This window comes from Sceloporus undulatus, chromosome 6 (assembly GCF_019175285.1).
Source record: "Sceloporus undulatus isolate JIND9_A2432 ecotype Alabama chromosome 6, SceUnd_v1.1, whole genome shotgun sequence".
NCBI lineage: Eukaryota > Metazoa > Chordata > Lepidosauria > Squamata > Phrynosomatidae > Sceloporus > Sceloporus undulatus.
Window position 1 is genome coordinate 9,657,349 of NC_056527.1, and position 24,618 is coordinate 9,681,966.

General features: G+C 38.9%; 1 protein-coding gene across 1 annotated transcript in view; it reads right to left on the minus strand.

Moving 5' to 3' along the window:
* RHEB (Ras homolog, mTORC1 binding) overlaps nt 1-24,618 on the minus strand; it is a 40,709-nt gene that overhangs the window by 11,887 nt on the left and 4,204 nt on the right. The window contains exons 2-4 of the mRNA XM_042472699.1: nt 9,796-9,867; nt 6,568-6,635; nt 3,987-4,069 (exon numbers count right to left, since the gene is read on the minus strand). Coding sequence (XP_042328633.1) covers nt 3,987-4,069; nt 6,568-6,635; nt 9,796-9,867 — 223 coding nt within the window. The remainder of the gene's footprint in view (nt 1-3,986; nt 4,070-6,567; nt 6,636-9,795; nt 9,868-24,618) is intronic.

Consider the following 24,618-nt stretch of genomic DNA (forward strand, 5'->3'; position numbering starts at 1 on the left):
GCTGCAAAGTTGGAGCAATCTAATTAACTGTCATGCAACCTTCCACGATCCCAGCCCCTCTCAGACTACCTGGACTGTAGTAGTCTGTTTCAGAAATCACCAGTTTGCTGCTCTTTCATTTGCCTCCACCTCAATGTAGATAGATACACACCTCTACAATGTCCTTCTCTATCCTTTGCACCAAAAGGTAATTGGGATTGGCAGCGCTTCTCACTGCCTGTGCCCTAAGCAAGACTTGACTTGTTCACAGCATGAAGTATCTTTAAACATAGCAAGAAAACTGAGATGAGATTACTGTATTTCCAAAAGGGACGTGAGGAGAAATTCAAAACAGGTGTCAGACAGGACAAAGTGCAATGCGGGGAAAAATGCATTTCCTTTTCTGTGCTAAGTGAGGTTTGCAAAAGCAGAAGCAAAATTAATGCAGAACAGTCTTCCCAAACCTGGCACCTTCTTGATGTGTTAAGACTACTATTCCCATGACTCCCAGAAAACCTGGAGTATGCCATGTTTGGGTAGGCTGTTACTGAGTCACAATCTGTGAATCCCCCTGAAATCTCCAATTCATGGCTCGGGCATACTCTTCCTGAGCCTGAAAGCCCCCGTTTCAGCAGTGGCAAGGAGTTGGCAAATTAATACTAGTGGGCCAGCTATACCTGCTCCTTGAAATGTCAGATCTGGCCATGATAACAACTGCCTTGATTATTTATTTAAAACATTCATATCCTACCTTTCTCCTGATAATGGGACTCAAGGTGGCTAACAACACATTTAAAACAATACAATCACATCCCCTTTGTATAACAGTAACACACTCTACATATTGGAAACTGTTCTGAAACTTCCGTGGGCCCAAAATGCTGCAGATGGACAGCTGAAAATAGCTTCAATGGCTATTAGTCCATTTTGGAGCTGAAGTCAAAGTGCTGGTTATGACCTATGAAGCCCTATGTAACTTAGGTCCAGGCTATCTGGAAGACCCTATATTGAGCTCTTCAGAGGAGGGTGTTCTCTTGATCCCACCACCATCAGAAGTATGTTTGGTTGGTGGTTTCTCCCAGACTATGGAACTTTTTTCCCAAGAGAGGGTCAGTTGGGACCCTCTACGCTCTCTTTTCACCAGCAGTCAAGGACTTTCTTATTTATAACTTTCTTATTTATCATCTTATAACTGCAATAGGTGTGCTTGTTCCTAAATGTGTAAGAGGTTTTAATGTGTTTTTAACTGTTGTAATCAATATTTTTAAGTGCATTTGATGCTTTTTAATTTTTTCCCATTACAGACTATGTTATCTATGTTGTTTTTAACATACAATGTAAGTCACTTTGGATCCCACATGGGAGAAAAGATAGATGTACATCTCAGCTCACATCAGTGTTTGTTCTTGATGTGGGAACACAGCTACTCTGGAAATAGGGATCCAGAAGGCTTACACAATCACACCACAACCTTCTAGGTCTCTCCTCACTACATGCCTTATGCCACTGCCACTCCTGAAGATTAGAGAGAGGAGAACCCTCTGAAGCAACATCCAATGCACCACAGGGGCCTACAGCTGGAACTGAAAGTTAGCAGAGTTTCTCAGTATCAGCAAAAATACATAAATTTCGGGAATGAAATTTATCTTCTGAAATATCAATGTTGTGGTTTCAAGTGAGAGGACAGGAGACTCCTCGGTTCTTGAAGCAGAATAAGTGCAAACTAGTTAAGGCCAGAGATCTTTAAAAAAGCATTTTACTCACTAGGTTTTACCTAGCAGGGAAAGCTGAGGCAACTAAAGTAAGAGTATGCGAGGAATTAAAAAACAAACAAACCCAAAACACCAACAACTAAACAAACAACACAGTAGAGGTGGGAACTTGTGAGCCTCCAGATACTGTTGAACTAAAACTCACATAAGCCCTTGCCAGCGTAGCCAATGTTGAGAGATGATGAAAGCTGAAGCCAAATAACATGGAGATCCAAACACTCCCCATCCCTATTTTAGTGCCAGCAACCTATATCCTATGCAAAACAGAAATGCTACATACATGTCTTTTCACAATCTGTTTTTGAACAAAGACTGGGATGCAGCAAGTAATCAGGATGACAATTGAGTAGAATGGCAAGGATAAACCAGACAGCAGTGGCAACCATTGGTAAAAGTGGTTCTGGAGCCAAACATGTCCCATCTCATGGGCAGGGTATGACCCAGTGTCAGGTGGGGACAGTACAGGATACAGCCAAGCTTAAAAGTGAATGTCACAAGGATTATTGTTTGGCAAGAGATTCTAAGCATGCTAATCTGTGTAAGCCACAAACACAGCTCTTGAGATTCACAGTATGTGGTCTACAAAAAAAGCTGGATTTGGTGGGAAACAGTCATCTACACTCACGACTTCTAAAGTTTTAAACAGAACTTCAAAGTCTTCAGCATATTAATTTGGAAACTTCTAAAATTATGACATCAATATTTTTATAAAGACTGCAAACACGCTTAGCCAGCTTGCTATACAAGTAGCCTATTTTTAAATTCTTTTTGAAGAAAAAAAAAGATGTTTCTTGCCACCCTGCAGCCAAGAAGACACACATATGAGAAAGTGACAATTGTGTACCATCACATAAAGTGGAGCTCAAGCGAAGGGAATTTCCAGCTCACAAGAATGCCTCAATATTACTTGCCAGCATTATGCAGGCCATAAAAACTGTTGCCCTCTGCTGGCCTGCGCAATGTATTCACGGACACTGCCCTCTTGTAAGGAGATCTGTCCAAGACCTAACAGCATTCTGCAAATGGATCAAAGCTGCCCTCTCACTTTACAAAGGTCTCTGGGCAGTTGTAGGTCAGTAATGTCACAGGGTAACCTCATATGTGATTGGGCTAAAGGTGAAAGTCTCTCGATCTCCTGCCTGCATAATATGCTTTAGTTTCTCAAACACTAATTGCATTGAGATGGTGCCAAGCTTTCTCTTTCAGGAGGCAAGAAGGGCTATTAGTGGACAATTTAGGTCTGAAGCAAACTCCCAGCATTCACTTCTCATCTTTACTCAGAGATTTAAGTGCAGAAAATAATAAGACCTGCAAATTCCTTTTTAAACATTCTACATCATGTTGGTCTTATATTTGTCCAATCAAATAAATGCACTTTACTTAAAAATAAAGACAACAGATATCTACAAAACACCCAACATTTGTGCATTAGTAGTACAGAATAGGCTGAAATTAACTAAGGCAATGTCAGATGCTCTAACTGTCAAGCATTTGACTGGTCTGCATCCATGCACAACATGGCACAGCAATCCTGCCTGGCACCACTGACTGCGATTGAAAAAATATTAAGTCACTGAAGTAATTGCAATAACAGCCTCTACTCAAGGCACAGCACATTATATTCTACCTCTATAGAAATATAGACTTTTAAGCAATTATTACCATATAGAATTAAGCCTGGCCTATTAAATAGATTATGTACTTGATCACAAAACTTACATTTGTAGCTTTACATTATTTGTAGAAAAGCAGTGGTGGAACTAAGCCCCATATTATCTGGGTAGAGGCAAAGGGTCTAAAGGAAGGGACTAAATACTATTCAGCCCCTTTTCTGGCCAAGGCTTCCCAGTTTTCTGATTCATGGGGAATGCTGTACTCTTATATATAAATGCCGCACTCTTATAATATACCTAGATTTATTTAATGCTTTATGACTCCCTAAATGTCACAAAAGCGATATAAACACAAAGTCTCATACAAATGAACAACTCAAAATAGTTCTTAAGTATAGTCAAACTTTAGCCAACAAAATACAGAGGCCTATTTGTGTGTGAATTAAAAAAAAAATTCTACTGCTTTGGAAAAGAATGTGAAGCCTATGCGCCATCAGAACTACAATTCCCATTATGCCTAAACACTGGAATCAGACCATTGGAGCTGGAGGCAACAGCAGTCCAACATCATCAGGGGGGAAAAAACAGACAAAGTCTGAAGAGTAAAAATAAGAAGGCCTACCTTTTTATTGATGTGACTGAGTAAACAAGAATGTAGCCATTAATGTCTATGGAGTAAGTCTGAGGAAATATTGAATATTCATCCTGTTGGGAGATTAAAAGGTGCATTTTAATGTTTTGTGCCCAAACACGCTTATCAATAAACTTGTAGAATTGGGCTAAGATTAAGCAGGACTAATCCTTGCATTGTTAAAATGCCATGCATGAATGTACATGTACCAACATCCTTTCATGGCTCTGTCTTCTGTTCTAGTGAATTCCTTGCATAGCTGAAGGATTACAATTCCTATATAAAAGTCTAAAGCAGCAGCAAACGGCCCAGCTGAAAATACAAGACATCAACCAGGAAAGTTAACATTATATTGGCATGACATGCTCATTCACTCTTCAGTTTACAATTAGCGAAGAACTAATTGAAATATGAGAACTGTTAATCTTAATTTCTACACAGTGCTATTGAAAATTACCTACCAGTGTTACACTGTGCAACAAAATAGACTATCTCTGCATGTAAACTGATCAGTATCGTACATCTGTTTCTAAAAACAATAAATCAGATAATCGATTGAAGAAACTTAGTACATGCTAAATGGTGTGATGAAGATTTCTGAAGATTTTTTGGCTACAGAACAACCTATTACCAACAATTTCTGGGGACGGATAATCCAGGCACAATAGAAGCCCTACACCATAGACAGGCCACAAATGGCACATAGACCTCACACAGCCACTGCCTGTTTCTTCAACCCTCATATTCAAACAAATCTCCTTCCCATCCCGTCCCTGCCCCCCATTATTTCAATTTTAAAAATTTTGGGGAAGGTTTCAGGAAATAATAATTTTCCTTTTAAAAAAAGTATTTTCCCCAATATACTGTTTAACCCTTCAAAAATGTTTTTAAATATGAAACTGGAGGCAAATTTGTAACCATGTCTGGTTTTGAAGAGCTGTGCAGCAACCCCAAAACAGATAATCTCACTTCCCACCCTCTACTGGCAATAGATCAGGTTTAGGATACCTCCACTACAGCAGCTTATGCATGCCCTAAGACTGGACAGAAGCCTTTCTCTATCAGGATTATGGTGAAGGCTCAGTTGACAAATGAAAGATCTCCCCCTCTTGCCATATGTAAACTGTGGATATATTCATCCCAAGGGACTCATTTGGTCTCCCTGCTTGTGTTGCTCCACTGGATAATAGGAATTCTTGGTAAATTCAGTGTTAGTATTTTACTAAGTGTCTTTTAAGGTTGTAATCCCGCCTTGATCCGTGGGAGAGGTGGGAGGTATAAATAAACTATATTATTGTTGTTGTTATTATTATTATGACAAAAGGTATCTCTTGCTCAGGTGGGCATTTATTTTATCAAATTAATATTCATCTGAGGGATCATATATTTATTTGGTATACATCTGAGATAAATCACAGATAGGCATTTGTCACAGGGAGAAAGTCTGCCATAGTGGTCTGAGTGATGGACAACAACAAACAACAAACAGCTTCATTTATATACAGTGCTCCCTCGGGTTACGAAATTAATTCGTTCCGCCGCGGCGTTCGTAACCCAATGCATTTCGCAAGCCGAAAAGGGCTTTCCGTTAGCGCTGGCAAGCCGCGCGTTTGAATTTCGTGCCGAAAAAAATTTCGTAACCCGAAAAAACCTTCGTATCCCGGAACAGTTTTTTCCAATCTAACTTTTTCGTATCCCGGAAATTTCGTAACGCGATCAATTCGTATCCCGGGGTACCACTGTACCGCTCCATGCTGAACTAACAGTATCTAAGCGGTTTACAACAACTCTGGGGGACCATGATTCTATTCTCCACTCGACCATGGAAACCCACTGGGTGCCACCTTGGGCAAGTCATAGGCCTGAGAAAAACCTTGTGAAAGTGTCACCTTAGGGCCACCATAAGTCAGAAACACCTAAAAGTACACAACAACATCAATTTCTCTGGTACTTTTTAAGCAGGTGAATCTGTCTAATTTTAGTATATTTTGTTTTTGTCGTTACTGTTTTTTATGATTATTTTTGTGTTTCATGTTGTTTTTAATATTATGCAGAAAATTATATTCTGCCCTTGTGGTGCTGACACAGCACTCAGGGCAGTAAACAACATAAAACAATATACTAATTACTCATTTCTCTCCAAATTCCATTCAAACTACAACCAGACAGTAAAGCAGGGGTGGGAAACTTGCAGCCCAAGCATAAGACCCTTGGGAGATCCAGTGAAGCCCTATAACCTCCTAAACCTTTCAAATCCCTGGAAAAATATTACAAAAATAAAAATGCTTTTTTTTTGGGGGGGGGGCACACCAAAACTGCAAAATAAGCAACACCCCAAGGGTAACTATGAATGACACAATGCCTTTTTGGTTGCCCAAAATGGCAGGAATGTCCTGAGGCCTTCTGGTGAAGCTGAAAACTAAGTGGTGTGGACCTCCAGACTCTGGATTATAGAACTACTTCTACTTGAAAATTCTTAAAGACTACTTTATCTTTCAGGTCTTCTGTACAATCATACCAGTTACAAGGTATTAGCATTAGAAAGTCTAGCAAGGCAGCAAGCATCACGTACCTGCCCAGCTGTGTCAACTACTTGAAGATGATATTCTTGTCCATTTACTGTAATCAGCTTTGTGAATGCTAGACAAACAAGAGAAGGGCATTTTAGTGTTTCTCATACAGGTCATGTCAACTGAGTGCATTTAATTTGCTTAATACCATTGTAAGAACAAGCTGTTTCTCACTATGTTTACAGCCATGGCTATTTATTCAAATCCTTTCAAAATAGATTTCCTAATCAGATGTTTGATTTCACTATGTTTATTAGTACAAACTTCCCCCCATGCGGCAGCCTCCAGAAATGTTGGACTACAGCTTCCATCAACCAATCAGCATGGCCAAAAGTCAGGGAAGGTAGAATTAGTATCTATACCTAGAACAGGTATACCGTTAAAGCCTGGGTATTAAGGTATAAATCCAACTGCTAGCTCTAATTAAATCAGACCTACTGTATCAGTGGGATTTATATAAGCATATACTTAAATTCAGCATCTAATAGGGTGACTCTATTTGGTAGAGTCAACACAACAAAAGTCCCAATATTTTTTAAATTTTTTATGGTTTTGTAGATAATATAGGAAAAAAAAGGGGGGGGGTACCAGTTAAGGTTTTTGGTTGTATGCTAGCATACGAAAGATTGTCAGGATTCAAAAGTTACGTTTTGAGGACAGCAGATCATCTCTGCCTTACAGTGAAGGTCCAGGCTACAAAACATTTCAGTCTCTTCCAACTAAAGAATAATAAATAGAACTGGAATGTTCAATAATTAGTTAATTAATTTAAAAGCTTTTCACATGTAAATTTATTAAATAGAATAAACACATGACTACATTTCTTTAATCAGTTTGAAGCCTCTTGTATAAAGTTAATTCTGTTGAGTAACTGCTGATTTTCTGTCCTGCAACTCTTTCTGCCAATGAACTCTGCTGCAAACCTAGGCTGATTGCCTCAACTCAGTGCCAGGGCTTGGCTGGTACAGCAACATCCTACAGCAGCTTCTAACATGAGCTCCTGCCAATCCAGTTGGCATACAGTGAATAACCCAATCATAGAAGATTGTTTCTCTGTGCCATCTCAAGAATTGTGGTAGCAGACAAGAAGTGCAATTTGAACCACTTTGATGAAACTGATGTTGGTTTTTAAAAAATATAAACTACATTATTTTAACAAAAATATGTTGCAATAATATACTTCTACTCATTCTGATTCAGCTTATGGTAACACACTGTACTGTGCAAATGCCAGTCAACAGAGAACAATGAATATGCCCACAGACCCTTTATCATTAAAATAAATAAGATGCAAATGGAGGACCTCTAGGAATGTTGTGAGGTACAAGGAAAATATATACTCTTAGCATTGAAGTGTTAGTCAATGTAATGATGTTTTAATTCAGAGAGAAAGGCTCACAATTTGCAAGCAGAACATCTTCGGTTCAGTCTCAGAATCTGCAGTCAAAGCTGGGCTCTCTGTCCATGACTCTGAATAGAGCTAATCATATTGGCATCAGATACATAAGCAATCTCACAAAATATAAGGCAATTTCCCAAGTTGGATATGAAACCTATCAGTATATCTAAAAAATGAATCACTTTCAAATGTTTTTAAAACTGATAGTTAAGATTTCAAAATGTAACGTGCCAAACTGAATTTTGTGCACAAGTATAGCTTCTGAAAGTTAGTCATTGTATTAGCTTCAAACTCAAGTTAGCTTTGTTGCATTAGATCGCTACAAAAGTCCAAGCTCCTTGCAATATAAATATCAGGTTAATCATGACAGTTAGTGATACAACTTGGCATTTGATTCAAAAGTAACCTTTTCCTTTTGGTTGCTGAATGGGGCAGCTCATAGGGAACATATAACCCTCTTGCTGAAACGAATCCACTAGCTGCTGATCCATTTTTGAGCAAAATTCAAAGTGCTGGCTATGACCTTTAAAGACCTACACAGCTTGGGTCCAGACTATTTGGAAAACTGTATCTTTCCATATGATTTTGCTTGTGCTGTAAGATCTAAAGGGGAAAGGTTTCTCTCGGTCCCATCGACATGAGTGGCATTCAGACTGAAATATTAATTTTAGAGGATTAAAACTGAATTTAAATTTTGACAAATAAGTGTATTTTAATATGCTGAAAGATACAACAACAAAGAAGTCTCAAGAATCTAAGAAAGGCAAACTTGTGTTTATCTTGTTTGTATTATTCATGTATGCATATGTGCCAATGGGTGTGTGTAGCGAGAGCTACTCCTACTTACAGTGATCAAAGCCCTGGTTTATTGTAATAAACAAACTAGGCCAATCCCACTATCTGATTCAGGATGAAAAGTTTTCAGTCTCTTACAAATGCATCTTTTTTCAAAGATAGTTTAGTTATGTGATGCTAAAAACTAATATGTAGGAATAATAGGTCACAGTACTATTTTTATGCTTGCAAGTGATGTCATTTTAGTGACATCGTTGATTAAGAATGCTTTTAAAATAGCTTGAGGACCAGCCTTACTCAAACGTATTGCCCAGCTGTGACTGAGTACAATTCCTACAATAAGAAGCTAGCATGAATGTTGTTGCCCTGCTAGCTGGGGCTGATAGAACTGTAATCCAATGTATCTGAGGACATTTAGTTAAGCAGGGGTGGGAATTATGTGCCCTTCAAATATTTTTGAACTGTATGTCCCTGTAGTTAGTATAGCCAAGGATTGGAAACACTGGATGTTGCACTCCAACGCATCTGGAAGGCTGCATGATTTCCTTCCCTGTAGTTAAGCATCAACTGCAACAACACTGGTTTTATAGCCACATCATTAATGTTTTCTGAAAAGCAGTAAGAAAAATATTATTTAAAATGTTACAAAGTCAACTATATCCTGCTTGTACATACAATGAACATAGTCAAAAGAATTCCAACTTTGCTCTTACCTTTATTTCCAGAAACTCTTTAGTTTACAGTCCTAGCCACTTTATGGAAGACTGAACAGATTCAGTATTAACTAAGCATGGGTAGAAGGAGAGTGGTGTAACAGCAGCAACAGAATAAGGCTCTTAACTTTATGGCAAATGAACTTTGGGTAGTGCTCTCTTTCTTGAATAAGCAATTGCACACCAGAAGAGCCTCCCCAAAAAGTAGGGATCAAGTTAAAGATACACTGCTCCCATCTGTTTTTGGCAGAACAATGTCATTTTAAAACAGGAACTGAGGCAGGTTAACTAGGCACATACATGGAAATATTTCAGTTACTTACTGTTCTCTATAGTAGGATCATATGAATCAACAAATTGGCCTTCCACAAATTGAATAGTCAACGATGATTTCCCTATGAAAAAAGAACAATAAAGCAAATCTTAACAATTAATAATGTTTGTGTTAATACTTTTTTTTCATGAGACGTGGAAAAGGTGCCCAATGAAAATTTTGCATTTAAAAACTAAAGCAATCCCTGAACAGTCTGAAAGCTTCCTATCACAATATGGATAACGTTAACAATGCTAGAAGGTCTGTGGTGAGAGGGTGGACAGTATTTTCAAACATGAAACACTTTTGACAAGCTAAGAACCCAAGTTCAAAAGTTTATTTACATTTGTCAAACATGTCAACCCAGGGACTGAAACACAAACTCCACAAAATCCACGCAAACTTCCAGACACTCTGGCCATCTTTTTCTTTCTACGGGGAAATCTACTGTATGACAGATTCCAGTTCCCACCAGTGCTTCTTACTTTTCTGGCATGGTAGGTTTTTACTGGCCACTACCCTAAAGGCACCAGATTCCATCATATGTTGGATGTTAAGCAGGGTCACTCCTAGTTAGTATTTGGATGGGAGACCACCAATCAATACCAGGTGCTGAAGACTATATGTCAGGGGAAGGCAAAACCACCTCTGAGTATTCCTTGCTTAAAAAAAAAATTGGAAATTAATGTGGTCACCCTAACTCCACAGATGACTTGAAGACACATACACACAACCCTTAGCTTCCACAGGCCTTCTTGAGATTTCAAAATGCACACCATTTGCCAACTCCAGATCAAACAATTTTTCTTCCGTTGTCAATCTCCCCAAAACACCACCCCTACCACCCACAGAAAAGAGAGGGAGAAGATTTTCTTCTGCCTTGGCATTCCATCAAACGTTCACGAGGACTTGCAGTACTCAAATGTAAGCTGTGGATCTACATTTTAAAACTGTCTGTATATGCTATGTTGACATTATTTTCTTTACGGTAGTGCTCGATTTCTTTCTGAACATTGCTCCTTTAATTTTGGTAGAGATTTCTTAAGCGGAATCCAGACTTCTGCTGGTATCTTGATCATCCAAGGAATCATCTCTCACATGCCAGAATGCTCAATTTAAGTTCCAAGTGGGATAAGGAAAAACAGAGTACAGTAAGTTTCCTCTGTGATATCCAGGGACTCAGTTGGCAGTGGCTGTTTTCTTAAGCTGGCAACCTATTGCTGTTTGAGGCTCCCTTTATCCTGCAAGCCAGAAGACAACTAAAGTGAAAGGGCAAAATATAAAAGGTAATGCTGTAGAAGACCCACCATGCAGGGATGTTGTACATCTTTTACAAGAGAACTTCTGAAGGAAACACAGAGAATTGTATAGCTGCACCCAGTAAAAATTTAATAGTAAGAAAAAGAAACAATCTCTTCCTTCTTCCATAGAGAATGAAGATGAATAGACATGCTTTTCTTCTCTCCTCATTAGGTTTTCTCAGGAGACAGCAATGTGGTTTCTACAAAATCTCAACTCGTACAAGATAAATGGCTTCTCCTATCCTCCATGGAGACTGAAGATAGCCCAATGATAAAAGATGAGTTTCAATACTACTTGCCAGTTTTTTTAGTGAGAAAGGTACTCAAAAGGAGAGGGAAGGGGCACCTGAATCAGAAAGCATTTAAAAATCAGCTCCCCTCTCTTCCAAAAGCAGTAGTCCAGGAGGTATGGGTAAAAGAAGAAAGGTCTTTTTCTATAGTGAAAGCTGACTTAGGCACACTGAATTAGCTACAAGAATTTTTGGATCCTGGCCATGAATAGGAGTTTTCCAATTTGTGAAAACCCATCTACAGGAGATTAAACTACTGGTATTGTAAATGGAGAGTCAGCATGGTGTAGTGATTTCAATGCTAGGCTAGGACTGTGGAGAACAGGGTTCAAATCCCTGTGTACCCATGGAAACCTCAGCAGAACGTGGCAAATCTCCTCTGACCAAATCTTGCCAAGAAAACATCATGACAGGGTCACTTTAGAGTCACCATGAGTCAGAAACAACTTGAAGCCATACAACAGCCTTGTAAACCACCAACCTAAAAGCTAGATGTGCAGCATTTGGGCAAAGTGTTCAGCATGCCATAAAATAGGTATAGGCCACTGTAATTGACCTATCTTGTGAATATCCACAAGAACAACAGAAATATGCTGGAAGCTGATTAGCCACCGAGAGGATAAGAGATGAGTTGCTTTAATGGTTTTTTTCACTTTTAGTTCTAGTTTCTGAAGTTAACTCAATGTACAGTGGGCCCTTGTTATCTGCTGGGGTTTGGTTTCAGGGCGCACTCTCCATAGATGCTCAAGTCCCATTATATACAATGGCATTGCAAAATGGTGTCTTCTACATAAAATGGCAAAATCAAGGTTTGCTTTTTGGATTTTCCCCCCAATTCAATCTGTGGATGATTGAATCAGTGGATATGAAGGGCCTACTATGTCATAAAACAGACAACCTTTCTGTAAAGCTTATAACTACATTTCTCATAACTACATTTCTGAACAGCACCTTTATTGACAATAGCATGGTTTAAAACGAATGTGCTCTTTTAGCTGAAGCTATACTACAGCTTACAAATCATTAAAATGCTGTATAAACTAAGGCAAGACTGCATTGACCTCTTCTCTTAAACTGTACAGATAGACATACATATATAATTTGCTCCTAAGGCAAAGGATGTTCCAAATCAGACCTCCTGTGGATAGCAGTATGCTGCTCTCATTAAACTGACTTCAACAAAGGGCAAGGCCCAATCAGAACAAAGGAATCTGCTTTATATCCATTCAGGCCATTGATCCAACTAGCTATAAAACACTGGCAGTGTCTCTCCTGAAAAGAGAAAGACTATTTTGTGCCCAAGGGCCAAACTGACTGTGGGCAAGCATGTCTAGCACTTGCCCCACTGATAATGATCACCCAGGCTGCATTCAGACACATATGTATGCCCTCCCACTCCTAAAAATGCCTCCTACGCCAATATTAGGCTGGCTGCAGTTACCCAGAGGACCTTTACATCTGCTGCTCCTAAATTATGGAACAGCCTACCGGAGGAGATCCGACATATCACTAATCTTGATGGTTTCAAAAAAGCCGTCAAGATGGATCTCTTCCGGCAGGCCTTTCCTGACTGATCGATCCAACTCCATAGATATGGATTGCCCAACGTCTGCCCCAAGATTCCCTGCCCCAGTTGTGATTATCTTAATGTGATTTTAACTGTTTTATAACGTTTTGCTTTTTGTAATTATGTGGGTTAGTTTAAAGATTGGGGATAAGGGGATTTATATACTGATTCATGTATGTATTTTATCTTATGTTGTAACCTGCCTCGATCCCTTTCGGAGAGGCGGGATATAAATTAAACTTATTATTATTATTAGGCCTTTAAAAATCATTCACTAGCACCACCAGAGCTTTTTCAACAATCTCACTGCAGCATGGGACAGTGAGAGTGAAATCTTTTATCTACAAACAGCTGTTGATCAGACACAAGAAATTTTTCATTACTGAGGAATTAGGGTGGGCCTGTTGGGCAAGACCTGTTGGTAAAACATAATCTATGCATACATGCTCTAGACAAGACCTGCAAAACTTGGCAGTAGGTAAGGGCTGAAATTAAAATAGGCTATACTTCTTGGGGCTGCAGATAGGCCTCCTCCACATGGCCCTTTCCTCAGAAAGAATCCAAGCAGAGGAGGAGCCTTGAAGTCACTCCACATTCTCGTGGGCCACTCAAAATTCTTCAGCGGGCTGCATGTGGCCCCCAGGCAGTATGTTGTGCAGGCCTGCTCTAGACTTTCTTAGAGGAGTCTCTTAATCCTGTTTGAAGATATTAAGGATGGTACCTATTACATAAAGGGCCTTTCCTAGTGAACCACTACACCTTTCTACATCTGAAAGAAAAATCAGCAAATAACCCAAAGAAACTAGATAGGATGGTTTAAATTCTTAAGATATATGGGCACTCTTCTCTTTGAAATCAGAATGTTTTAAATGTTAAGAGAATATCTTTTTATAATGAAATTTTGTTTCTGAGTATGGTTTTTTTATGTTGTTTCAACTACAACCTGTTCTCATTCTTATATGAATAGCTGGCAATAACCTCAAATAAACCTCATGCTCTATATATTTTTATAGTTCTCGCTAAGAAACAGCTTGACACACTTACTTCTGAGAACTATTCTGAAATGTAATATTAAGCAGTGAAAACATGGCTTTTTGTGACCAGGTGTTATGCCTACTTGCAAATCTGGATCTGTGAAAACTATAGCTTCTAAATACCATATGTTTTGTTCTGTAACACAGATAATGTCAAATGTCAGGATACTACAAAAATGAAGCGCTAATGTCATCACTCAGTCGAACATAAGCAGCTTGTCATTATTTTATGTATCTGGCAAAGTTGTTTACATTTTTAATATTCAGATGTACATTTTCCCCTGTGCACAGTGACTCTCTCCACATGAAATGGCTAGTACCTGCCTGGTATGTTTGCCAGCAGTAGGCAATATAATCCTAAAGCAAGATCATAAACTGTGTGACCCAAGGTTTCTACTTTTTACGCTCTACTGTATACCAGACTGATGCTGCATTTTAAATGTATCCTTAACAGTTAAACTTAAAGACAGATTAAACCGAAATGATGACAATCAACAGGTCACTGTAACACTCCTGCTTTACCTCTTCCATACTGATTAATCAACATGAAACTGTATGCTCAGGGAATATGCAAAGTGTGCCAGTGTGAGTGTGTGCCTTCAGGGTGCCTGGCAATTTATGGCGACTCCATGAATTTCATAGTGTTTTCTTAGGCAAGGAATCACAGACTCACAGAGTTGGAAGAGACCACAAAGGCCATTCAGTCTGACCCCCCTGCCATGCAGGAACTCACAATTAAAGCAACCCCGACAGATGGCCATCCAGCCTCTGTTTAAAGACTACCAAAAAAGCAGGCTCCACCAGTCTCTGAGGGAGTGAGGCAGTTACTGTCATAATGTTTAGGTGGAATCTCTTTTCCTGTAGCTTCTATCTACAGTGGTACCTCGGGATACGAAATACCCAGGTTACGAAATTTTCGGGATACAAAAAAATCCCATAGGGAATTATTGTTTCGGGTTACGAATGTTTTTTCGGGTTACGAAAAAACTTTTGGTGCTTTTTTCGGCTTTTTCGCACGGAATCGCGGCTTTTCCCCATTAGCGCCTATGGCAATTCGGCTTACGAAGGCTTTTCGGGTTACGAAAGCGGCCGCGTTACGAATTAATTTCGTAACCCGAGGCACCACTGTATTGTTCCATGTCCTATTCTCTGGAACATAGGGGGGAAAAGCTTGCTCCATCCTCAATATGACACCCCTTCAAATACTTAAATAGGGTTAATATCACCCCTTAATCTTCTCTTCTCCAGGCTGATACCAATGTAAAGTCAAAGTGGAATAATGATACCAAGCTCCCTAAGTCTCTCCTCATAAGGCATGGTTTCCAGATACTTCACCATTTTGACTGCCCTCCTCTGGACATGCTCAGAGGCAGTGTATATATTATGTCAGGGGCTGAATTCAGTGTGGAGTTGCAATATGGGCGGTGCAGGGGCAGCAAGAATCTATGATCAAAATATGCTACTAATTAGACTTGTTGAAGAAATATGGGCCTTTCAAAGAACTAGACTAGAAAAGGGAATCAACATTTATAATCTATGATAACCCAAGATGAATTACTTATTCAACAAACTGCGAACCAGATTAGTATGGGGGCAGCATTAAAGATGACTCCAGTTATGCAATGTTCACTCTTGGTCCTTTACCAACCAGGTGTGGGCAGATAAGCAAACATGCTCAGCTATAGTGCTGAGCGGACTAAATGGCACTGGAATATATTTATAACACTGCAGTCAAACAGTGCAAAAACACAATAGTTCCTGCCTACTTTCCATTTTGAGTGGGAAGAGGAAAAGAACACTGCAGCCTGGGTTTGACATGTCTGCCTGTACTAAGACCAAAGGCAGTTTATCTTCACGATAAGACGTCATCTGTGAACCAAAACTGTCAAAAGCTCTAAAGATACTTATTATTGTACAGACTGAGTCTTCTTTATCTGCAATTCCAAAAACCAATAAATAAATAAAAAATATTTAAAAAATAAAGAAAATAACAATGAGTGGCTGAGATAGTGATACCTTTGCTTTCTGATGGATCAATGTACAAAAACTTTGTATCATGCACAAAATTATTTAAAATATTGTATTAAATTACATTTAGGCTATGACTATAAGATATATAAAAAATAAACACATTTTGTGTTTTTAGACTTGGGTCCCATCTCCAAGATATCTTATTATGTAAGTATATTCAAATACATGCATTCCAAAATCCAAATAAATAAATCCAAAATACTTCTGATCCCAAGTATTTCAGTTAAGAGAGACTCAGCCTGTATACATCACCCTCCTGTGTAAGATGAGGACAGATATTAGGACCAAAATTATTGATATGACCCATGAGTAAAACTTAGGGGCATGTTACAAAAGATGTAAAGCAGTGGTCCCCAAACTGTGCCCTTTAAGAGATTTTGGATTTAAGCTCCCAGAAGCCTCAGCCATGTTGGCCAATAGTCTGGTATTCTGGGAGTTGAAGTCCAAAATCCCTTAATGAGCACAGTTTGGGGACCACTGATGTAAAGGGTGAATCAAAGGAAAACAATGCTAAAGAACTTTAAAAATTCAAGCCGGAATAAATGTTTGTGCTCATCCTAAAGGCTGGACGGATGAGGAGAGAACTACTGTAAATGGTGGTTGAGTGATGCACGGGGGAGGCAACAGGGCATGGGTGGGGCTCAGAAAACATGCATATGTCAAAAAGGATGTAAAAGCAAGGCAAATGATGGCTGTGTTAGTAATGATTATAGCCTGTAATTTTAATGCAATCAAACTTTGCTTTTTGATAAAAGTTAAGGTATAGTACTTACACTGACTGTGGTTAAGTCAAGACAGTATTTTGGAGTTGTGTTTTTGACTAAAATTTCTCAACATATACATACTGTATGAGTATATATGGTTATTCCACACATGATTTAGAACGAGTGGGTAATTGGTGATCCTCCATATGTTAGACTGCAGCTCCCATCATTCTTTACCACAAACTATACTGACTAAGGGCTGATGGGAACACCAATAACATGTGGAGGGCTTTACACTCCTCATCTATACTTTAGAACATTTAGAGAATTCGGGGAGAGTTCCCTGGTCAGCTAACTCTGAACCCTGCCACTTCAAAATAGTGGAAATCAATAAGCAACCTGGGCCAGATTTTAATAGCGCTCAATCTTCTGGAACTGAAGGGTGAGAAGTTAAAATTACAAGAACAGAGATTTCAACTGAATAGTAGGAGTGGTTCAGCAGTGGACGAGACTACTCTGCAGAGTATGGGCTTTTTTTCTGTTGGAGGTTTTTAAAACAGAGGTTGAATGGCCATCTGTCAGGCATTCCTGCTCTATGCCAGGGGCTGCACTAGATGACTGTTGGGATCACTTCCAATCCTATACAGTAAGCATTTTATTCTGATTCAGCTACTAGTTTAGAGCAGGGCTGCATATTAATCTTGGCGCCGAAAGACTCCTTTGATGCAAGATCAGAGCTATAGACAAGTTATGTATGTGTGCACTCTCCCCAATGTTCTTTTTTCCTTACTGGGAGTGAAGAGCCGCCTCTCCATCTCATGTCAGTAACATAATAAAGAGCAATATGAATGAGGATCTCTTGGGAAGAGGGAGAAAAAGGCTCTCTGTTGCCTCTCCCAGCAACCCTGTTACAGACAGCAGAAAGGAGAGAGTCATTTGTATGAAACTGGCATGAAGGTAGTCATGGCCAGAGCATACTAGGGAATGCACGTACGGTATCTGAAGGGGAGGCACAGGTTACATATTGCTAACTTAGAGATTTGAAGTTATAAAATTTATAGCATCTAAAATTCAACAGAAAGTATTAACTCTTAGATAAGATTCCAATGTTTTGTCAACAACAGCACAGAAAGGTCAAATAAAAGGCGTATTTCTACATGGAACAGCTTTGGGGTAAACAGCTTTCAGTCTGAAACATACGGTACTTATATAGGCAGCAGAGCAGGGGGAGAGATGGTACCCTGTGGGTGTTTTCCTTTTTCCAATCTGCATTGGAGGGCTAATTTTCTTATGGCCTCTTTTTCTCCCCAAGTCACCTTTCAGGAAGAACATACATGAAGAAGAAAGAGGGGAGGGAAATGGCAGTCATTTGGGCACCATTCTTGTCTTGCTCTCTGCCCCTCTCACACACTGACAGCAACCACATATAAGATATTTCTAAATTTGAAAAAGTTGCTGCAGAATCTATTTCAAAGCAGAAACTATCCCAATGTTAGAATAATAGAATCGCAGAGTTGGAAGAGACCACAAGGGCCATCCAGTCCAACCCCTTGCCATGCAGGAATTCTTAATCAAAGCATCCCGACAGGTGGCCATCCAGCCTCTGTTTAAAAACCTTTAAGGAAGGAGACTCCACTACACTCCAAGTTATACTTAATGGTCTTTTAGCTTCAGTCTTCAGTGATCATAAGGAAGCCCTTTCTTTCAATCTCGCTCCCACATATTATTGGAAAAAATATTTTTTTAAAGTTCTGCATTATTCTACTCTGCGATGCTGAATTTTAGAAAGTAATTCTAATCACCTCTAAAATCTCTGCATTCTCTCTTTACTTATCAAAGAGTTACAAGTCAGAAGCACAAAATTGACTTTTCCAAGTTTAAAGGATCAGATTAGGTACCTGCAAAGGCATGGCAACACAGAGAGCAGCAGATGGGACAGCATACCATTCTGTTGCTGTCCCTTGTGTAAGTACAGTCAGCCCTCCACATTTGTGGCTTTGACTTTTGCAGATTTAATTATTCTCGGATTTGATTTATACGTTCTCTCTAGGCATCTCTAGGTTCTCCAGCACAACTCTGCCAGAGGTTGACCATAGAGTCGCAATGGAGGACCTAGCAATTGCTAGGGAAAACACTTCTCTAGGCATTTGGAGGTCCGTCCTCCTACACGATTCTACTGTCAACTTCCAATGGATGTTGACCACAGAGTTGCACTGGAGGACCTAGAGAGGTACTCTCTCAGGTATAAAAACAGTGGTGTTTGTTTAAAGTTTTTCCACTTTCATGGGAGTTTTGAGTCCCTAATCCCAGCAAATGTGGAAGGACCACTGTAGTAAGCAACCCTTTCCCCACATGTGCTAAATCCTTATACAATACATACTGTGGGAATATAGGCAACACACACAGAATGTTTGGGGTTAAGGTACCACACCACTAATAGTATAATAAGATCAGAAATTATTCAGTATCACTAGATATTATTTTGTGAAAGATTATCTGAAAGTGATTAAGTCTTTCATCCTTGTTTTATTCTCATTGTGCCTCTTCACAAGTCCACTATGAATATTTCTACTATAACTCTACTTTGAAAGTCAACTACTCTGGACAAGATTATCCACAGACTAACAAGATTATCCATAACTCCATAGAGTTGTATATGCTAAGACAGCTTTGCCTCCAGCAAACCTCTTTCTGTCAGTTATAATCCACCACCAAACTAAGTAAGAGAGTATACCCGTCTTTTATCATTATTCCACAGACGTGAGGTCTTAGATTTCTCTTCTGTTCTTCTGAGAGATATGCTGCATGAAATTATTACAAAAAAGGGGTCTGCAAGCAGAAAAGCTAAGACAGAGGCCAGAAGTTCATTTGGAACAGCACTTTTTACTGCTCTTTCTTATTTTTAATCCTTACAGGTTACAAGAGTTGTTGAGTATGCAATAAAGAGTTTACCTCATAGAAAAGTAAAGGTTAGCTACTTAAAGGTTCAGAGAGAAAATTTAACATGGACATCTAGCTTTGGAAAGTGTTTCTGTGCCATACAAAGTTTTTATTTGATTTCCCCATATCCTTTAACTTTTTCTTCCCTGCTACTGATCTGAATGTATGATGAATAGCCTTGAAACTTACCTTGGGAAAAAGACAAGACACAAATTAATTCATTAAATAAATATTAAATTAACTTACGCTGGATCCAACCCCTACGTACAAAAAATACTGTAAAGCCCTCATAAGAGACTACACTACAAACCAGCTTCAAATCTGGAATAAGGAGAAAATGACTATCCTTGAAGTACAATGGGCCTCTGGTAACCACTGGGGTTTGGTTCCAGGATTCCCCATGGATACCAACATCCATGGATGTTCAAATCCCATTATATGCAATGGGGAAATAAAATGGTGTCCCTTATATAAAATGGCAAAATCAAGGTTTGCTTTTTGGAATGTTTTAAAAATATTTTCAAGCCATGGATGCTTGAATCTACTGATAATAAATCCATGGATATGGAGGGCCAACTGTAAATAGTATTCAGACCAGAGTGCAAGTCCTCTGTCCGCTCATTATGAAGGGTTGTCTCTGGTAGCTCAGAGACTTCGGGGCACACGTTTTGACAAAACTGCATTTTTTACAAAGTGGAGAGAAGATATTTTTTTTTTCAAACTCTGACTAGGTCAAATGTGGTAACAATATGGATAAAGTATGCTGACAAAATCCTTCTTTTTTAAGGCATGTCTACTTTTTTAGTGTTCCTATACAGCATGCCACAAACTGCTTTTGGAAAGGGGAGGGACCCTCCTGTTAAGTAGCTCGTCATTTGGCAGGGATGTTCCTACAAGTGCTTTGTCCACGTTTTATGCATGTGGATGGAAAGCGGAAACTGTTGATAGTAAATAATAATAACTGTAAGCCACGATTTCAATAAGCAGATCTTTTTAGACCCTAGTTCAAGGAGTCTGAAAATTACCAGTCCTGTCAGTTCAAAGAACTTCACCACAAAGGCTGCTTTATCTTCTGTGCTCCATCTCAGCCTTTATGATGAATCAGCACTCTCTTTTGACTATTCAAATATGCTCCATGTTCAAAGAGCAAGATAATCTAGAGAGGTGTTCTTAGTAGTTGCGCTCAAGTTGTTTTTAACCCCTTTGTAATATTGTGACTGGCTTATAGATCTATTTTGTTATAATTAATGTTGTGAGCTGTGCTGGGTCCTAAGGAAAAAAGAAGGATATTAAATAAATAAATAACAATGAGCAAACTAAACTGCAGCCCCTTAACTAGTAAGATTTGTTGCATACTAGCAGAATGCAAGTTCAGAGACAACCATTATTTTCATCCTCACATGAGATGCATCACAAACTGCATTTTGGCCAAGTTGCAATATATTTACCAGCCAAGGCCACACAAATTCATTTCCCCCTCCACATCCACCTCCCTCCTTTATGTTACAACATAAAAAAGTTGTGCAATGAAACACATACAATAAAATATGCAGATTAGAGCCAGACATCTGGGTCACAATGTTTAAGGTTGTCCTGAAGAAGTGATACAGCTTTCATTTCACTCTTTAGTGTAAAGGTACACAAAAGAAATGACTACACAAAGGAAATGACTTCAAGACAATCTGACAAAGAGAGCTAAAGCACTTTTATTCCACCAATCTGTCACATACTTTCACTGTAGGAGCCTGAAACATTTGAAGCCTCCATGACACAAGGAGCCATGATTTTAATTACATCAGAGTCTGTATTTGTACTCATGCATTATCCCTAAAGAAACTGATCTTTATATAAAGACAGCAAGACTAGAAGGGATTTGTTATTTGAACATGGTATCCTACATAAATATGTTATCAGCCCAGCTGAGTAAGAAGGCCCTGCTGAGAATAGGAGCAGAAAAACCAAGAAATATGAAACAGGCAACTCATGAGTTAATTCTAGCACAGTGTCCTTAAACAACCCTTCCTATGGCTTGATATTACAGGCAAGCATACTGCCTCTAGTGCTTACCGCTGTCACTAACAAGCTCACTGCAGTAAAAATTTGCCACTAGACAGCCACGTATAAGACGACGCTTTAATTAAAGATGACATTTTAGACTACTATTCAGGAGCAGCCATCCTGCTTAACAGCAAGAGCTGGACTCCAGCAGCATGCAAACTCAATATAACCTCCTCCCCATGACAAAGTATTGTTTTTATCTGTGCCTGAGCAGCTAGTTCAGTTACCTTATTAAAGATTTGAAAAATGTCTGACGTAAGCTCTGCCTATGTGAGTTGATCCATTGTTCCTTGTGCTCTTAATTTATCTTTTATGTTGTGAACTTGCTGGGCCTCTGTATTATATTAAAGAATTGTTGTAGTAGTATAATCTTCTCTATATACTCTTATGCTGGTCTGTGCCCATAATATCCATCCATCCATCCACCTATCTACCTATCTATCCATCCATCCTACAAACCTCCCCCCCTTGATGCTTATGAGTGAATCCACATTATTAACACAATAAAAAATCTCCTACTCAGCTATTGCATTCAAGGCTACGTTAGTATAAACCAGCCTTTAAAAACCTCCAATGGTTATAAAAATGAGAGAGGCTTAGAAATTCAAATGAGATTTGAAGATACAGATTCTTCATCCATGGAGCAACTCCATTCCCCACCCCAATTTCCCAATTCTAATTCAGAATGCCAGAATGACAGTCTCAGCACATTTTAATCCTTTTATAGAAGAATCTTCCCTGTATTTCTAAAGAGCTTTGCAGAAGGGGCCTGCCTCCTTCAGAGTTATACGAACCATTTTCAGATCAATGTTCAAGCAGGTGTCCTATCACTAAACAAACAAAGGTTTCAGGATTCTAATCTTTTCATACTGTCCAAGGAATTAAATGATCTGAAAACCTGTTTGTCAGGAACTTTATTTGTTTGTCTTAAAGTCAATCTAGCTTGATCCTCATATTTAAAAAGCTACCTTCCATTCCCTGAAATCTCTTGGCCTTCTCAGCCTTTAAAACCTGAATGGGAAAGCACAAATTCCTGTGTCCCACAACAGACTACTGGTGATTATCCGGTTAGCCAAATTTTGCATGAAGAAGCTACATTTGGGTTCTTCCATTCAGGTTTCCTCAACCTTTGGCTGGGGATAAATGACAACTAGAAAGAATGTGAACCAGGCATGTTAGAAGGTTTTAGGACGTCGTGCCTCTTTTACAGTAAGAAAGCATTTGAAGGGATTTTGAATGTTACAGCACAAGAGAAATTTGTCAGTTTCGCATTAAATTCACTCTACTACCTCACCTAGACTTCCTCTGCATCCCACTAGAGCTTGTAAGAGAAGGGAAAGGGAATTGCTCTGGTAACCAGTTCTATTAGTCTACTGCACCATTCAAGATTTCCTCCTCACCAAAAAACATACTGAATGAAATTGGCAACTATCTGAACATGCAGTTAAGTTTCTGCATTGAGCAGACATTTACAATGGCAGAAAGATTTCACCTATGAGTTGTTTTAGAAATAAATACAAAAATAAAATATTAGCTGAACATCTTACTGTCAGGATGTTCTTTCTAACCTTGAGATGGAATCACTTTTCCTTTAATTTGAATCAATTGCTACAGATCTTACTCTGGAGCTGCAGAAAACAAGCTTGCTCCATCCTCAATACAACTTGCTGCAAAAAATTTTCCTGCAACAATTCAAATGTGTTTGAAGCACAAAATATAGCCTCCCCAGCATACCATCTCTACTAAGGACTAAAACAACATTCAGGCATCTAACATCTCCAATTGTTTTTTTTTTCTTTCTTCGCCTTCTCGTTTGGTTTGTAACATCTTGCCTGATGAAGAAACCCATGGAGCTCCGAAAGCTTGCAACAAGTATACTGTGCATTTCAGTTGGCCAATAAAGGTATCACTGATGGATTTTTGAATAGAGACCAAGTTTTCCTTATCAGATGTATTTAGGAGTAGGATTTTTTTTATTTTACAGTATTTTGGAATATAGGTAGCCTAGTACATAATTGTACTACTGTATATTTGTGAGGCTGGAGAGATTCAAGAATCTGTAAAATGGCGGGAATCTAAGGGCAGTGCTTGGCACAAATCCACACCTCCCACTATTTCACAGATCCTTGCATCTCTCTTCAGCCTTGCAAATAAAGTACAAATAATGTAATATGCTACACATACAGTGTATTACAAAATCCAAAATATTCCAATACCAAAGCCTTCAAGTGTCATGTCGACATTCAAAAAGTTTAAGATTTTGGAGCACTGCGGATTTCAGATTTCCAGATAAGGGATACTCAACCTGTATCAATAACAATATCTCTTAGCTGGGCTGATGTGAAAGCACTGCTTCATATACTTTGCTCATTATGTTTAATAGGTTTATCGCATACCTATAAACCAAATATTCCTGGTTTCCAGACATTTTGGGAATCACTAAAATAAATCAAACTTACTCTAAAATAATATCATATGCAGTTTCAATTGAGTCCCTTAAAACAATTATGTTTTAAAAGTGAGGGGAAAAAACTTCCAAGAAGTACCTATTTCAGTAACTCTTTTCTCTCCATGTTCTGCGATAAACCCAACTGTAGATTAAGCACCCAGAAAACATACTGGGAAAGAACACCAACAGCAACTCAACTTTGGGCTTCCCAAAGTTGAAAATAACCTAATTTTAGAATACACACTATGGCACGGTTCACATCATTTATATTTTGAATGCTGCTGCTCAGTTTGTTTACATACTTGGCTGAACTTTGAAGCTATTCTCCATTTTGCCTTGCTCTTTAACATCACTCTTGTTTACAACAGAAAAAAATATGTAAAGAATGCCATGTTTAAGTGTTTAAAGGTCTTTGAGCTCTTAAGGGCAAAAGAGAGAAAGCAGAAACACAGCATTTCA